This window comes from Aquarana catesbeiana, linkage group LG07 (genome assembly GCF_042186555.1).
Source record: "Aquarana catesbeiana isolate 2022-GZ linkage group LG07, ASM4218655v1, whole genome shotgun sequence".
NCBI classification, from domain to species: Eukaryota; Metazoa; Chordata; class Amphibia; order Anura; family Ranidae; genus Aquarana; species Aquarana catesbeiana.
The window spans coordinates 288,318,039-288,336,464 of record NC_133330.1 but is presented as its reverse complement, the minus strand read 5'-3'; the positions used below and the strand labels follow the sequence as shown (position 1 = coordinate 288,336,464).

The 18,426-nt window shown below is 41.2% G+C and overlaps 1 protein-coding gene across 2 annotated transcripts in view; it reads right to left on the bottom strand.

Annotated features, from left to right (window-relative positions):
- Positions 1 to 394: 394 nt before the first annotated feature.
- CYB5RL (cytochrome b5 reductase like) overlaps positions 395 to 18,426 on the bottom strand; it is a 35,865-nt gene continuing 17,833 nt past the window's right edge. The window contains exons 5-7 of one of the 2 annotated variants that reach the window (XM_073593476.1): positions 11,859 to 11,963; positions 5,270 to 5,473; positions 395 to 1,428 (exon numbers count right to left, since the gene is read on the bottom strand). In XM_073593476.1, the coding sequence (XP_073449577.1) occupies positions 1,228 to 1,428; positions 5,270 to 5,473; positions 11,859 to 11,963 (510 nt within the window). In that variant the 3' untranslated portion in view covers positions 395 to 1,227. Of the gene's footprint in view, positions 1,429 to 2,099; positions 5,142 to 5,269; positions 5,474 to 11,858; positions 11,964 to 18,426 lie in introns of those variants that run through there. The other variant, XM_073593477.1, reaches the window with a different exon arrangement.

Sequence of the window (18,426 nt, the reverse complement as noted above, 5' to 3'; positions counted from 1 at the left end):
TAGCATATACAGTATATCTCTCCTCTAATAGTATATACACAGTATATCTCCTCTAATAGTATATTCAGTATATCTCCTCTTATAGTATATACAGTATATCTCCTCTTATAGTATATACAGTATATCTCCTCTAATAGTATATACAGTATATCTCTTCTGTCTGTTATTCTCAGAGTGGATCAGATATTTTGCCCCCTAACCATATAGTTGGTTATTTATATTTACCACTGCATAGAGATATTTAAGAATAAATTGCCTTTTAAAACTTTACATATTAACTAAATTATACACCACACTTTTTTTTAAGGTTATTAACCGATTAATCGATTAATCTAAACAATAATCGGCCAACTAATCGATTATGAAAATAATCGTTAGTTGCAGCCCTAGATATGTCTGAACGTGCCTTTGGCACTGCCACCCCTAAAGCACTGGAAAGGATAACCAGGAATTGCATGGAAGAGTCAAAAGGATACATGATACTAAACATAAGTAATTTAAAATCGGTTTCAGTAGCTAGGACATTAATGGAACTTTTCGCTATATTAGTACCTTTCCAGTAATTTTGAGAGATAAGGGACCCTAAACCTTGTTCCCAGTGTGTAGTGTATTTCAGTGCTCAGGGCCAGCAGGAAGATAAGAAAAGATGGGGGCAGCACAGTGACTAAGTGGTAAACAACTTCCACCTAGCAGCCCTAGGCTTGTTGGTTCGAATCTCTGCAATACCTGCCATAAGTTTGCATGTTCTTCCTGTGACTGTGTGGGTTTCCTTTGTGTACTCTGGTTTCCTCCCACACTCCAAAGACATGCTGGCAGGTTAATTGGCTCCAGTCTAAACTGGCCCTAGTATGTGCATGTATGTGAGTTAGGGACCTTAGGTTGTAAGCTCCTTGAGGGCAGGGACTGATGTGAGTGTATAATATATAGACATGTAAAGCGCTGTGTAAATTGATGGCACTATATAAGTACCTGTAATAAATAAGATGAGCAGGTAAATGACTGTATCCCCTTTTTAAAAATTCCTGCCATCAGTCCTGTACAGCTTGCAAAGTCCTGATGAAAGGGGGGAGGGGGTCTTTGCAATCCCCAAAATGCATTGGTAGTATTTCCTGATTAAGGAATATTACATTTAAATTCCTGAATTCTATAACAATGGGTGTGGTGCTCACGTTCTGTTTCTACACATCTGTTTCTATCATGACAGGTTGCCTTTAATATGTAGACAATTTAGAAAGAAAAGATAGAGTCCTTGTTGTACCCCAGCTCATTTACCATATGTATCATGTCATCAGTAAATGAGACTGAACCACAGATGAGTGTGTAGGGTTTTCTTCTGCATGTCCCCAACACCATCTCCAAAAAGGTGGAGTTGATCCTTCCAATCTTGGAGTTCTTGTAGCTCATGGGAAGGTTTTCTAATGATTGTTCCTACAAAACAAGATTAGAATCATGGAAAAGAATCGACAAGGGAACAACAAACAATATTCTAATGAGCCTGAGCTCCAGACCATCGGATAATCTTTGTAGGTCAAAGGAATGCATCCAAACAAAAACTTTGAATAAGCCATTCTGTGTCAGAATGGAGGGTAATGATAGATAAGTAATGTCAGACAATTTACAATCTGGCATTGTTGACATATCTTTGACAACACAAAAGTCTTAATTCCCTATAATGATTATTTACCATAGTGACCATTATTTTCAGCAAAGAGAGACATGCATAACAGCAGACTAATGCCCTGTACATACGGTCGGATTTTCCGACGGAAAATGTGTGATAGGACCTTGTTGTCGGAAAGTCCGACCGTGTGTGGGCTCCATCACACATTTTTCATTGGAATTTCCGACACACAAAGTTTGAGAGCTTGCTATAAAATTTTCCGACAACAAAATCCGTTGTCGGAAATTCCAATTATGTGTACACAAATCCGACGCACAAAGTGCCACGCATGTTCAGAATGAATTAAGAGACGAAAGCTATTGGCTACTGCCCCGTTTATAGTCCCGACGTACGTGTTTTACGTCACCGCGTTCAGAACGATCGGATTTTCCGACAACTTTGTGTGACTGTGCGTATGCAAGACAAGTTTGAGCCAACATCCATGGATTTTGTTGTCGGAATGTCCGATCAATGTCCGACCGTGTGTACAGGGCATAAGAGCCGTCACTCAAATGACATTATAGTATTCTATTTCACTCCTCCCCTAGCTGTTACATAAAAGGTTATGTAGGGAGCTAAAGGGAGAGGCATAGGAGCTGGGTCAGCACAGATAGAAATTAGACACTCTCAGAAGAGTAGATGGCTATGGCATGCAAGGAGGGAGAGGACTGGTATTGTGAATTAAAAACTTTCTGAAATGGGAAAGTTTTCCAAGCAAGTTTACATGCACATGTCAAGTTAATAAAAATGTTATGGGGAAGCTGGTAATTGGCATTAGAGACCCTGCTCCTGTCATAACCCTCCTAAGGACACCTGAGCCCACCTCTCCCTTCCCCTCAAGACTTCATCTTCCCATACAAACCTACCTAAACCAATTACCCCCAACATAATCCCCCGCCATTCTGACACATAAACCATCATGACCTCTTTCATAACTTGGTCAGCTAACAGCTCCAACCGCTCCTGCCACCCACAACTACCTGAACCTCGCTAACCTTTCACCCCTACCACTGAGACTACTTCACAGGAGCTGAATTATTCCAAAAGTGTACCATTAAAAACTATACCATGGTATACAGCTACTAGGGCCAATGGCGCTTCTGCGCACGCTATGGCGGTGCGCAAAATTGACATACCCGCTTACCACCACCTCCTCCCTAGCCACCTCATTCCTATTCACACCCAATATCCCAGACAGCTTGACCTCACAGATGTCTCACTTCTAGATGGATAAGAACATATTTCGCTACGGTCAATTGGTAGACACCAGAACCAGAACCCTGAGATCCTTTCAAGATCTGCAAGACGCCTTTAACATACCCAGACAGGCTTCTTTTAGTTACTTGCAAATACGGCATTATGTGCAATCTTTGGTCATGAATCTTCAATTCTCCCCCCTAACTGAATTTGAAAAACTAGGTCTAGAGGGCTCGTTCCCTAAAGATATGATCTTGCGCACTTATCAGCTCCTGACCATGGATTTATCACCAGCCAGACCATGGCATGCCTATATGGGTATGTGGGAGCAGGCCCTTGATGTAGATATAGCCCTGAACGCGTGGCAGCTCATATGGTCGCAGGCCTCTAAGAGCGCCATCTGTACGCTCTATAAGGAGAATCAATATAAGATTCTATTTCATTGGTACCAAACCCCTGACCTGCTCCACTCCATATACCCCTCTGCCGACCCCAGATGCTGGCGGTGTTGTAAAGATAGGGGGATGCTATATCATATCTATTGGGCCTGCCCTCTACTCACCCCCTATTGGAAGATGGTGTACTCCCTGCTTCGAACCATCTTTGGTACTGGGGTGCCCTTCAACCTGAAAACTTTTCTTCTGGGCCTCCCACCCAAATCTTTCTCTAAACTGTCAAAAAAGCTCTTAGTCCACGTGCTAACTGCAGCGTGGTGTTTGGTGGCTCTGAAGTGAAAAAAGTGGTTACCCCCCCTCACTGTTCAAACTGCACTCCAGGATCAGAGATGTTAAAAGAATGGAGTACCTGATGGCCTCTCTAAATAACACTCTTGATATACATAATAAAGTATGGGAGCCATGGGTCTTGTTGAAGACTCCTATAACCTAATACTCCGTAACCCTCGATCTTGCAGACATTGTCTGCACTTATGATTGGTGCCTCTCAGGTGGTGCGGAGCTTTTGGGGCGGGAGGTTGCCCTCTCTTACTCTCCCTTCTTCACTTCTTTCTATCCCGTTTCTCTTTGCTCTTTGTGATTACCAGCCCTGATAATCCGGTAACTGCTTTCCTTATTTTCTGTCCTATCATTGGCTGTCAGAGGGACAGGAAGTGAGGTAAAATCTCTACAATGGGGGGAAAGCAATAAAAACACCTGCCATCAGTATTTACTTTTTAAAAATCTATCCAACATTAAAATATAAAAATGACTAGAATTGGCAGAGTAGATATTTGTCCATGTGTATGGTCTCAGCCAGAGGAAATTATATCTATCCAGCAAAAACTTACTGGTTGCCTCTACTGGAACTAAACTCTTTCAATCAACATTAACTATTTGTAATCCCTTTGCTGCTAGCAATAGTAAATATATATTTATTAGTATATTATATTTATTAGTCATAAACTTTTTGTTTTCACATTTCTTCAGATGCTTCCTGGTTTCTGGTCTATGCCAAAATTATGTCATACATCCCAGGAGTCTTCATGCTATTTTCTTCCTTCATCTGGAGGAGGGGCTTTCTCAGCTGAGCATGCTCTCCTTCCTGTATGCCTGAGCTAAGAGCAGATGGATTCCAGGAAATAAATGGCACATTAATCATCTGCCCTTACTCAGGGTGGCTGTGGCTAGAGATGCTAAGGGGGTATTTTTCGCAGTGACTTATTAACAAAATAAAGCACAGCGACATGGATGGATGTGGGGGTGTGCTTTAAAATGTTAAAAATTAATCAAATAGCTTTTTTGGTTTGTAGTGCTCAGATACAGTAAAAGAGGAACTGCAGTCTGCTCACATTATTTGTAATAAAAACATCTTTGCCATTCTGAAGCTTCCCTCTAACCACTTTGCATATTATTATATATATACTGTGATTCTGTACTTGCCAAATATGCTGCAGAAATCTCCCTCCACTGAGTCTGGCTGCAGCCATTTTAAGTGTGGGCAGCTGAAGCTGCTGCCTGTTCACTTCCTGGATTTACACAAACACACAGAGGCACACCTCCAGCTCTGCAGCTCTCATTGACCCTCTTATGATTCATCCCTCCGCCCACAAGAGTGAGGGAGAGCTGTGCATGATGTCATAAGCCTAGGCTTTTTACCAGACAAGAAACAGAAAGTGGGCTGTATAAGGTATTTACTGGCAGAAAAAAATAGATGGAAAGATGAAAAAATGATTGAAGGTTCGCTTTAAGTTCTGCTTTATCATCAGGATTTCATGCCCCCTACAGTAGCGATCATGTGATCATTGATCTTGATTTTGGTCTTGAGACTGGCACCAAAGCAGTGATTTCTGCAGGGAAAACATTACTACTGATTAATACTGGCAGAATAATGCAGCATCTGGGTATAGGCTCACTTCAAATGACCAGATGTGTGCCCAGGTAACCCAAGATCTAAAACTGAACCATGAATACTGACCTGACTAAAGACATAAAACAGTCTGACATTCCAGAATCGTGCTTGTTCCTGCAAAAAATTCTTCATGTAGATGTGTTTAAAAGTCCTGAAACAAACAACTAGTGTGACGAAGGTCTCATCGTCTTCATTGTCAGTGACAGAAGTCAGGATTGGTATCATTGGGGCCAGTCCGGTTCCTGAGCACAGCATAAGAAGCTCGCCAAACTACGGAATACAAACAGAATACGTAAAGTGGAACTCTAGAAAAAACATCTGATATATTGCAAGGATTTAGCACTTTTTGTTCTTTTTTTTTCCAAGCTTCTGAGCTTAAGAAATTACAAACATCTGTTTCCACCCCAGCAGGTGTAATTTTGAAAAATGAGAGGAAATGGTCTGTATTTGACTATACTACTACAAATCCCATAACCCATTAAAGCCCACTGGATGTAAAGAATAGGGCCTGATGAAAATACCACACCATGAAACATTTAATATTATTATAAAAAATAGATAACTGCTGCTCTTATATCCACAACTAAAAACTAATATAATATAATAAAATAAAAAGCAGCTAGCACAATATTGATGAACATGAATATAAAGATTATAGAGAGGGGGTGCAGCGCTTAGAAAATAAATGAGTCCATAGAAAGTCAATCCAAAGATGGCGTTCAACACACTTCACATCAAAGACGGTTATCATAAGGTAAAAGAGGGGGAAACCATCACCGGCACCCGATAACACTGCCGCTTGCCCTCCTTAGTGGACCCTCATCACAAAGGTCACATGAGCATTGGATAATAAAGGACGCCCTTCAATCTCCACACATCTCAATCAGGGCAAGCAAACAGAAATGCAGATGTAAACACCCCGGTCTCAGCTTTCCTTCTCCTGGTACTCTGACAGTGACCACCATAGACACCCCTGATGACGTCATCCTATGACGAAACGCGTAGAAAGGAGTCGGCGACGTGACGCTGGTGTATGCTGGGATGCGGCGGCCATCTTGCTGGTGGGGAACGCTGGATGTTTACATTGAACATAGCTTGTTTTTATGCAGAGAATGTGAGTGTATTTCTTTTTAATCTAATAAACATATTTGGAAATACTGCACCATGAGGTCTATCGCTTTGCAATTTCATGTGATGGATTAATCTATGGTGGTCAGTGTCGGAGTACCAGGAGAAGGAAAGCAGAGACTGGGGTGTTTACATCTGCATTCCTCTTTGCCTGCCCTGATTGAGATGTGTTGAGATTGAAGAGCATCCTTTATTATCCAATGCTCATGTGACCTTTGTGATGAGGGTTCATTAACAGTTTGCCGACCAGCCGCTGTCATTATACTGCAGCAGGTTGGCACGTTCCCGCGAGCCGTCGTAGCTATACATCGGCTCCTTTAAGCGGGATAGCAGGCATGCGCTTACAATCTAAGGTCCCTATCCAATATACATACACATATTAGGGTAAATTTGGACAGAAGCCAATTAAACTATCAGCATGTGGTAGGAAATGATAGCACCTAGAGGAAACTGCAAACTCCATGCAGATAGATTTCTGTTTGGGACTTGAATTGATAACCCCAGTCCTGCAAGGCAGAAGTGATTATATACGGAGCCACTACAGGCAGGGATGGAGATGTCTCCATGGTCCTTAGATACAGAGATGGTCTCCGGGAAGGTAATGCTGCAATTTGGACAACATTAAAACTGACATAATGCAGCACAGAGACAGTTCAAAAGAGGCAAATATGATTATTTAGTGATTTATTTATATCGCCACTGACATTCTAAGCATGTTTTTTTTTACAAATGTTGGAAATCCACTTGAATTTATGTGCTGTCAACATGCTACTTACTTACTGCAGATACAAGATGGGTAAATACAGCAAACTATCATTATAGTTTCAGATTTACATTGCCTTGAAAAAGTATTCATACCACTTAAAATGTTCCACATTTTGTCATGTCATAACCAAAAACGTAAATGTATTTTATTGGGATTTTATGTGATAGACCAACACAAAGTGACACGTAATTGTGAAGTGGAAGGAAAATGATAAATGGTTTTCAAAATGTTTTACAAATAAATATCTGCAAAGTGTGGCGTGCATTTGTATTCAGCCCCTTTTACTTTGATACCCCTAACTAAAATTTAGTGGAACCAATTGCCTTCAGAAGTCATCTAAATATTAAATAGAGTCCACCTGTCTGTAATTTATTCTCAATATAAGGTTCACTAAGGTTCTCTAACAAAGCTCTGTGAAGCCCTCAGAGCTTTGTTAGAGAACCTTAGTGAACAAACAGCATCACGAAGGCCAAGGAACACACCAGACAGGTCAGGGATAAAGTTGTGGAGAAGTTTAACCAGTTAACAACCGTGCTATAGCCGAATGACAGCTACAGCATGGCTCGATAACTCTGTGAGGGCGTACTATGACGTCCTCCCAGGAATCGCACTCCCGCGAGGACCTGGCGCATCACGGATCACGGTAAATGGCCACTGACAGCTGACAGCTCAAATGACGGAGCGATCACTTGTAAACAAACCGGCATCATGTCCGGTTCCTCTCTCCCCTCTCAGTACCAATGGGTACAGTGTGAGCGGAGAGATCGAGTGCAGCGCTGTGGACTGGATTTATAGTGCCCACAGCGCTGATCTGTGCCAATTCGGGGACTCATCCATCCATCCATGCTCAGCCATCCCATCCACCCCCAACCATACCCAGCCATAGCCAGCCGTACTCAGCCATAGCCAGCCGTACTCAGCCATAGCCAGCCGTACTCAGCCGTACTCAGCCATACCCATTCATGCTCAGTCATCCCATCCATACTCAACCATGCTCAGCCATCCCCATCCACAGCTCATCCATCCCCATTCATGCTCATTCATCCCACTATAGTGCTTCACAAAAGTGTAATAGGTAGTCAAATTAGATTTTAAAATGTATGCCCCTAGAACACCTGACGGTGCTCCCTGCATGTTGGGCCTCTGTATGTGGCCATTCTGTGGAAAAGTCTCCCACATGTGTTATCACCGTACTCAGGAGGAGTAGGAGAATGTATTTTGCGGTGTAATTTTTGGTATGTACATGCTATGTGTCACAAATATTGTATAAACGGACAACTTTGTGTAAAAAAAATAAATAAATTTATTTTTCTTTCCACATTTTCCAAAAACTTGTAAAAAAAAAATGACATATTCAAAAGACTCATTATGCTTCATAGATTATACGTTGGGATGTTTTCTTTCCAAAATGGGGTCATTTTTGGGGCGTTTCCATTGTCCTGGTGCTCCAGGGCCTTCAAAAGTGCAAGAGATACTCAAGAAATTATATGTGTAATTTATGATCCTAAAATGCCTGATGGTGCTCCCTGCATGTTGGGCCTCTGTATGTGGCCACGCTGTGTAAAAGTTTCACACATGTGGTATCGTCATACTCAGGAGGAGTAGTAGAATGTGTTTTGGGGTGTAATTTGTGCTATGCATATGCTGTGTGTGAGAAATAACCTGCTAATATGACAATTTTGTGAAAAAATTTTTTTTTTTAAATCTTGAATTTGCAAATAATTGTGGGAAAAATTACAACTTCAAAAAACTCACCATGCCTTTTACTAAATACCTTGGAATGACTACTTTCCAAAAAGGGGTCATTTGGGGGGTATTTGTACTTTCCTGGCTTGTTAGGGTCTCAAGAAATGAGATAGGCTGTCAGTACTTCAGGTGTGATCAATTTTCAGAGATTGGCACCATAGCTTGTGGACTCTAGAACTTTCACAAAGACCAAATAATATACACCGATTTGGGTTATTTTTACCAAAGATATGTAGCAGTATAAATTTTGGCCAGAAGTTATGAAGAAAAATTACTAATTTGCAAAATTTTATAACAGGAACAAAGAAAAATGTATTATTTTACAGAATTTTCGGTCTTTTTTCTTTTATAGTGCACAAAATAAAAACCGAGCGGTGATTAAATACCACCAAAAGAAAGCTCTATTTGTGTGAAACAAGGGACAAAAATTTCCTACGGGTACAGTGTTGTATGACTGAGTAATTGTCATTCAAAATGTGAGAGCACCGAAAGCTGAAAATTGGTCTGGTTAGGAAGGGGTTTTAAGTGCCCAGTGGGTAAGTGGTTAAAGCAGCGTTAGGTTATAAAAAAAATAACCCAAGCTTTAAACATCTCACGGAGCACTGTCCAATCCATCACCTGAAAATGGAAAGGGTATGGCACAACTGCAAACCTACCAAGACATGGCCATCCACCTAAACTGACAGTCCTGGCGAGGAGAGCATTAATCAAAGAGTCCAGACCTAAATCCAACTGAGAATCTGTGGCAGGACTTGAAAATTGCTGTTCACAGGTGCTCTCCATCCAATCTGACAGAGCTTGAGCTATTTTGCAAAGAAGAATGGGCAAAAATGTCACTCTCTAGATGTGCAAAGCTGGTAGAGACATCCCCAAAAAACTTGCAGCTGTAATTGCAGTGAAAGGTGGTTCTACAAAGTATTGACTCAGGGGGGCTGAATACAAATTGACGCCACACTTTTCACATATTTTATTTGTAAAAAAAATTAAAAACATCTATCATTTGCCTTCCACTTCACAATTATGTGCCACTTTGTGTTGGTCTATTACATAAAATTCCAATAAAATACATTTACGTTTTGGGTTGTAACATGACAAAATGTGGAAAATGTCAAGGGGTATGAATACTTTTTCAAGGCACTGTATATAGTAATATACAGTATGTATTATGCAAAGCATGACAGAGAACATCCATAACCACCAGTTCTTTACCCAAAAAGCCTGCAAATCAGTTAATTTAATGTTATGTTTTGTATTGTAGGAAAAAACAGAAGCACTTAGAGATCTATCATTACCATTTTACCCTGTTCTGCCCCCCATGAGACAAGGTACATGTGATACTTTGTTTCATGTTGCTAGGTGTTACCTAATGGCTTGTACACACGATCCAAAAATCGGACGAAAAATACCGCTTTTGACGCGATCGTGCGATAATCGGATCGTTAGTACAGAGCTTTCGAGAGTCGATCACGACCGTTCATCAGATATTATTCGATCTGCCAAGCACAAAAATGTTCCTCGTACGATAACAGATTGTACGATTTTCATTCAGTCAGTACAGTTGTCATCCGAAAATACAATACAAATACACTACAACACATTACATCACTTCCAATTTTTTTTTTTCTGTCGTACGAGAATTTTCGTGACCTATTAAATTTCTTTTCGGATTTTCGGATGGTGTGTACGGGGCATAAGTCTAGTTATGAGGTCCAACCTGCACTTCTTTCCCACGGCAAATCCAACAACATCTAGGAAGGAGGCGGACTCATTGTAACAGCAACTTGTCTTGGCTCAGTTCACTTTCCTGAGACAGGAGGAATGCAGAGAGACAAGAGGCTGACATGTTTACCTCCCTCTCCATTTTTCGTGTCTCAGGAAAGTGCTCTGAGTCAAGAAGAGTCTGTCTCCTTGCTAGCTGTTGTTGGATTTGTTGTGGGGGGAGGGGAGAAGGTGCAGGTTGGACCTCATAACTAGACTTAGGAAGCACCTAGTAACATAGGATAAAGTACTACTTGTACTCTGTCCCATGTAAGGGCAGGACAGTGTAAAAAATTGTAAAGACAATTCTTCTTTAAAGGAAAGTCACACAAATACATAGAGAACATTCAAACGCCATGATCCTGAGTCAGAAGTGCTTCAAAGGCCCATATACATCAACCAGCCATAACATTAGGATCACTGACAGGTGATCACTTTTACATCATGCAGTGCGTGTGCATCACTTAAGTGGGGAAGAGATGGCACCCAATTGCAATATGGGAAGAAGGCAAGCTGGCAGAAGCAGTGTGATGCTTTGGGCACTGTTCATCTGGGAAACCTCAGCCCTGCCATTCATGTGGCTGTTACTCCAACAACGAGTTCAAGGTGTTGACTTGACCTCCAAATTCTCCAAATCTCATTCTATCAAGCATCTGTGGGATGTACTGGAAAAAAAAGTCCAATCCATGCAGGCCTCATCTCGCAACTTACAGGACTTAAAGGATCTGATGCTGAATAGTGCCAGATACCACAACATACCTTCAGAGGTCTAGTGGTGTCCAAGCTGCAACAGGTCAGGGCTAATTTGGTGGCTAAAGGGACCGATTTGGCAACAAAAATGGGACCTACTCAAACTTAGGTGGGTCATCCTAATGTTACGGCTGATCAGTGTATATGCTTTCTGTAATAAGCATTTAAATATATGCATCGACCTAAACATATCAATATTCTTTTGAAAAATTCCTAAGTCCCATGGAAGAATTGCTGGTCTGTCTCCTAACTAGTAAATGTTCACATACAGCCCCTGACAGTAATTTATGGACTGCAAAAATTATTTAGTTGGGAATTGAATCCCAACAAAGTGACTTCTTTGGCTTCTTCTTTGAAGTGACTTTCTTTTTAATTTCAATTAATGGTTTAATTAATAAAAAAAAATAATAGCACCTAATTGGCTAAAATATTCAACAAATTAGACCAAGTTATAAAGTTGTACTTAAAGGAAGAAGCACCTTGTACATGAGAAGCCTTGAACCTGACCTTTTTGGGTTTATACGGGAAGCCTCCAAATGGTCCCCTCCATGATACAAAGTCTCCTTCTCTCCAGCATGTTATATACTGTGACATCAGACCATGTTCATAGATCTATAATAACAGACACATCCATTACTAATGGGATCTGGAAAATCATACTTCTTTATTATACATATTTATAGTGTAATCCAGCTTTTCTCAACCTGTTTACCTTTAAGAACCCCTTCAAATAACCATCAGGCCTCAGGGAGCCCCTGCTAAAAATAATATCAATGAATTGTAGAAAGTTTTAAATAACGAATGTGGTGTACCCAGAGTATCTGACACCCAGGGGTTACACTGCCTTAAATAGTGGTAATAATAATAATAATAATAATAATAATAGCCAGAAAAATTGCACTCCCTTACATTAGCAGTCAGAGGAGACATGTCCCCTTACAATAGCATTCAGTGTGGGTCACCCATTGGAAAACTGTACCTTATATTGTTAAACAGTTTAGTATCCTTTTATGTTGGTGATCAGTGTAGAAATGACTCCTTACACTTACAATCAGTATAATCAAACACAGCTGGACTCAAATGAAGGTGTAGAACCATCTCAAGGATGATCAGAAGAAATGGACAGCACCTGAGTTAAATATATGAGTGTCACAGCAAAGGGTCTGAATACTTAAGACCATGTGATATTTCAGTTTTTCTTTTTTAACAAATCTGCAAAAATGTCAACAATTCTGTGTTTTTCTGTCAATATGGGGCGCTGTGTGTACATTAATGAGGAAAAAAATGAACTTAAAATGATTTTAGCAAATGGCTGCAATATAACAAAGAGTGAAAAATGTAAGGGGGTCTGAATACTTTCCGTCCCCACTGTGTATATGTATATATATATATATATATATATATATATATATATATATATATATATATATATATATATATATACACACACACACACACACACACTGAAGCAGGAAGCAATATACATTTGTCCGGAAGTGCATATGTACACAGGTGTGTGTTTTGAGGCCGAATCATTTAGACATACACACATGAGGACACACAAGTCAATCTAAATAGTTTCCCTATTAGGTAAATTGCACTCTAGCATTTTGCGGAGTACACCCTAAGGCCCCTTTCACACTGGGGTGGTGGGGGCGTCGGCGGTACAACAGCGCTATTTTTAGCGCTGCTGTACCGTCGTTCTTGCAGCGGTATTCGGCCGCTAGCGGTGCGGTTTTAACCCCCGCTGGCGGCCGAAAAAGGGTTAAAATCCCTCGTACAGCGCGGCTATAGCCACGGTATTGCCGCGGTATAGCCGCGCTGTCCCACTGATTTCAATGGGCAGGAGCGGTGAAGGAGCAGTGAATACACCGCTCCTTCACCGCTCCAAAAAAGCGGTTTGCAGGACTTTTTTTACCGTCCTGCCTGCGCACCGCTTCAGTGTGAAAGCCCTCGGGCTGTCACACTGAACAAACAGCGGAGGCTGTTTAGGGGCGGTTTGCAGGCGGTATTTTTAGTGCAATACCGCCTGCAAACCGCCCCAGTGTGAAAGGGGTCTAAATGATTAGGTATCTTGGAGTTTGGGGTTTATTTACTAAAGGCAAATCCACTTTGCACTACAAGTGCACTTGGAAGTGCAGTTGCTGGAGATCCGAGGGGGACATGCAAGGAAAATAAAAAAACAGCATCTTTGCTTCTACATGATTGGATGATAAAGTCACCAGTGCTTCCCCTCAGATTTACAGCGAGTACACTTGTATTGCAGAGTGGATTTGCCTTTAATAAACCCCAAAATACCTAATAATTTGGAGTGTACAAAACAAAGTGCTAGAGTGCAATTTGCTACTGGGGACACTAGTTAGATTGACCTGTGTGTCCCCAAGGAAAGACAATGGTAGGGTTTTACCCTCACTTTCTGTTTGGCTATGTGACAGAAAGTGAAGCCAATTTTCAGAAAAGGGACACAAAGCCCAACCTAAAAAAAGACAAGCAGGGGTTCTAACACTCACTTGGTTTCCCTCAAATGCACACAATTAGAATAGGATTGTCTTGAGCTAGATTTTAGCTCAGTGCTCTAAATCAGTGGTTCTTAACCCTGTCCTCAAGTACCCCCAACAGGCCATGTTTGCAGGTTTACCTTCATCTTGCACAGGTGCTTTAAATCAGAGTCAATGGCTTTGTATTTTGGACAGCTATTTAGCTAGGATTAATTCCCAAAACATGCCTTGTCGGGGGTGAGGACTGAGGCTGAGAACCACTACGCTAAAATGGAAAATTGAATACTTATCTCTCTGTAATTTTCCTTTCCTGGTGCCTATCCATGGCAACATACACATGCATATGCTACCATGAAGGCACCAGGAAAGTAGCTTTTAGACAAATCACACTTTTTTTTGTTTTGCCATGCCAATCAGCCTAGTTAAGCTGCGGCTTTGAAATCTGTTGCATGAAAATTGTTGGGGGGGGGGGGGGGGAGTGTAAAATGCATTATTTGGATTGAGCATGCATCTGCAAAATAAATTATTAACAAAACACATAAAAATTTGCTACAAATTTTGTTGGTCAATAAGACAGGACTTGGAAAAGAGCAAGGAAAGCAAAACACACATGTATGTTAATATGAGACACTAACAGAATATGGTTTTGAGGTCTGACCATTTTGCAGAGGAAATTAACAGGAGTTAAAAGGACTGTGCCCACAAACGGACAGTCTCTTAAGGATTTAAACATTTAGTAGTCACAACAGCTTGAGGAAGATTTTGCAAAATAATGCAGCACAATTACATCAAAGTTAAACTAACAACCTACAAACAACACAGATTGACAACATCAAAAATATTGATGCAGTGCTTACATTGATCTCACACAGTTCTAAACGTACTTCCGGGCACAGCAGGCTTTCTCTGAAAAAGTTACTTTCTCATTCTATTTTGGGCATATTTGTTACTTGGGCAGTTGTTACTAAACTTCCTCACATCACCCCCATAATATTGGCACCTCCCTCTTCTGTCAATATTGATTTGGAGATGCCATGTGCCATGTCCATAGTGGCGCACAGATTGCATTCTCCTGTGCGCCGAGATCGCTATAGTAATGGGGGATTTGCGCTCTGTTACTAGCGCACCATTTCGTAAATATGGAAATGTGCGTTGCTCCTCGCCGTTCGCCTCTACTGATGGTGCACGGCTTTTGTAAATCACCCCCTGGATGTCAGTGGAAAATTGTCTACATACATTCATAGTCAGTAGGACATCACAGCACAATTCCTCACTATCCACAGAACCCCCAGCAACATTAGATTGTAAGCTCTTCTGAGCAGGGCCCTATTAATCCTCTTGTATTTTATTGTATTATAACTGTATTTTCTCTCTTTTATATTGTAAAGTGCTGCGTAAACTGTTGGCGCTATATAAATCCTGTATAATAATAATAACATCTGGGGGAACCCCAAGGTACCATGGAACCCTTTTTGAGAAAAGCTTGTCTAATCATTAAGGTAGCTTTGCTATATTTATTTATAATCAAAGGGGATAACAATCCTCCCTCAATATGTTATGAATAGGTTAAAATATCAAATTGGCCACAGACATGAGATTATAGTCAACTAGTCTGGCTGTTTTCAAAGGGACCTCACATCTCTGGCCAACTGCTCTCAGGCATTGATTGTACAGTTAGGTAAAGTTAGAAAAGCATGTCTGGTTCTTAAAGAATCTTGAATTCCAGGAATCAGCTGCTTTCTAAAAAGTGAAGGCACACCATGAGTTGAGTCCAAAGAGGCACATGACATCTCCTGGGCCTATCTCTATAATTTACATCTGAAGGTGTTTTTGTACTCCCAGAAGATGGCTATCGCTGTTTTTCAGAGAGTCTGAAGCTGATGCTTCACCTCTTAGCATCTTCAACATTAGAGTCAGTGCAGCTGCTATGCCTGCTCCTCCCCTACTCCTGCCAAATCACAGAAGCATTTGTATTATGTGGGCTCATTCACAAAATACAAAGGCTTCTGTGAATGGGCAGCAGAGGGGAGGGGTGGGCATAGCTGCTTTGTTTGCCTCTCTCTATTTCTCTCACAGATCCGAGTGCCAGTGTATGCTTTGGCAAAGCCATAAACCTGTCACATATAAATAATAGAGATAAGCCCAGGAGATGTCATGCACTTCCTTTGACTTAAATCATAGTGTGCCTTCGCTTTTTACAAAGTGGCTGAATTCCTGGAACAAAACTTTAATATCCTTAGAGAAATACGAGAAGCTGGCAGTATCTTGACAAATCTCCCTCCTCTGCCTCTCTATATGGCTATGAATATGAAAGCTCAGCACACTCAATAAATCATAATTCTTTAAGAGGGATGCAAGAATGGTGCCTGAAGACAGTCAAGTCATGCCTACAAGTCAAGCAAGGCTAAACTAAAACTCCTTGGCTCATCCCTCTGCAGGGGCCAGTACTAAAGGTACTTTCTTTTGGCAGTGTCTAGGACAATTTGATCACATTTGTCATTTAATGAGTCACAAGGGAGGGGTGATTGAGACTTTTATGGGGGCAAAATGCACCAAAAGCTCTACAAACCATGTTTAGCTTCTGTAACAATGCCACTGAACACCAACACATCCCGGCAAGAATATTTCCTTTAAGAAGAAAAGAAGTTATGGTTTTTGTATACATAGATTTTATATTGTTCAGTACTATAAAAAAAAAAATCACTTTTTACTTTTTAATTGGGTAAACATAACTTACTTCATATTTCATATTTACTACTTGCTACCATCAGATGGTGAGCTCTAAATAAGAGTAAACACCAAAGGCTCAGATGGTACATGGTCTGTAAAATGGACCTTAACCACTTGCCGACCAGCCGCCGCAGTTTTACTGCGGCAGAATGGCACGGCTTGGCGAAACAACGTTATGTTACGTCGCTTCGCACTGTGGCCACTAGGGGCGTGCGCGCCCGCTGCTCACCCCGGGAGCTGATACGAGTGCCCGGCGGTCACGATCACTGCCGGGCTCCCGCGATCGCAGGTGACACACCGAGAACCGGGATCTGTGTGTGTAAACACACAGTTTTCGGTACTTTGAGGGGAGAAGAGACTGATCGTGTGTTCTTACAGAGTATGAACAGTGATCTGTCATCTCCCCTACACAGTCCCCTCCCCCCTTCAGTTAGAACACACACTAGGGAACACACTTAACCCCTTGATCGCCCCCTAGTGTTAACCCCTTCCCTGCCGTGCATTTTTATAGCACTGATCACTGTATAAATGCCAATGGTCCCAAAAATGTGTCAAAAGTGTCCGATATGTTCGCCATAATGTCCTGACAAAAAAAAAAAAATCGCAGATAGCCGCCATTACTAGTAAAAAAAAAAAATTAATAATAAAAATGCCATAAAACTATCCCCTATTTTGTAGATGCTACAACTTTTGCGCAAACCAATCAATATACGCTTTTTGCGATTTTCTTTACCAAAAATATGTAGACGAATACATATCGGCCTAAACTGAGGGAAAAAAAAAGTTTTTTTTATATATTTTTGGGGGATATTTATTATAGCAACAAGTAAAAAATATTTCGTTTTTTTCTAAATTGTCGGTCTTTTTTTGTTTATAGCGCAAAATATAAAAACCGCAGAGGTGATCAAATACCACCAAAAGAAAGCTCTATTTGTGGGAAAAAAAGGACATCAATTTTGTTTGGGTGCAACGTCGCAGGACCGCGCAATTGTCAGTTAAAGAGAAGCAGTGCTGAATCGCAAAAAGTGCTCTGGTCAGGAAGGAGGTAAAATCTTCCGGGGCTGAAGTGGTTAAAGTGAATCCATGGTCAAAATGCCAAATCATATATTAATTTCTGCATTGAATTTCAATTATTTATACTCCTGTTAATCTGAAGGATTTTTTACATTTGTAATATTAATTTGTGAAGATTCCAATTCCAGATCCCAGTGAGAACGTTAAAAAAAAAAGTGTATGCTCTCCTTTAAGAGCAGAAAAGATCAGATTACACAGACAGTAGAATGATTCAGAGGAACACACCCCCCTCCTCACCTAATAAGAGATGGGACGGTATGGGTAAAGCCTGGTACACACCAAGTTTTTTTTCCATTCAACATCAGCCCCGGTCGGAGCAGCTGTATTAACGATCCAACATTAGTACACCGATCTCTCCCGCTGAGCTTTTGTGTTCTGACAGGGGCGGCCCCCCCCAGCCAGAACACTCTGGTCAATGGCAGTGGGCCGGCTGTCAGTTGGCTGCTGGCTTTCCAGCATGATAGTCCAACAGAAGCTGGCCCAACGGCCGGCTTCTGTTGGACCGGCTGCTATACACAAGGGCCAAATGTCAGGCGGTTTTTATTGAACCGGCCGGTGTGTACGGGGCTTAAGGCTGGCCAAATATTAAGCAATTTTCTTTCCTTCAACCACGATTTGAAGAAAAGAAAATTGTTCGCTTATGGGGATCAACACATTCAGTGTTGAAGGGGGATCCCTCTTGCTGTGCTACTGTATTCTGACAGCGGGAAGTTCCTTGCCATCAGAATACAATGAATACTGCTTTGGCAATAGCCAGCGGCAGTAATTGCATG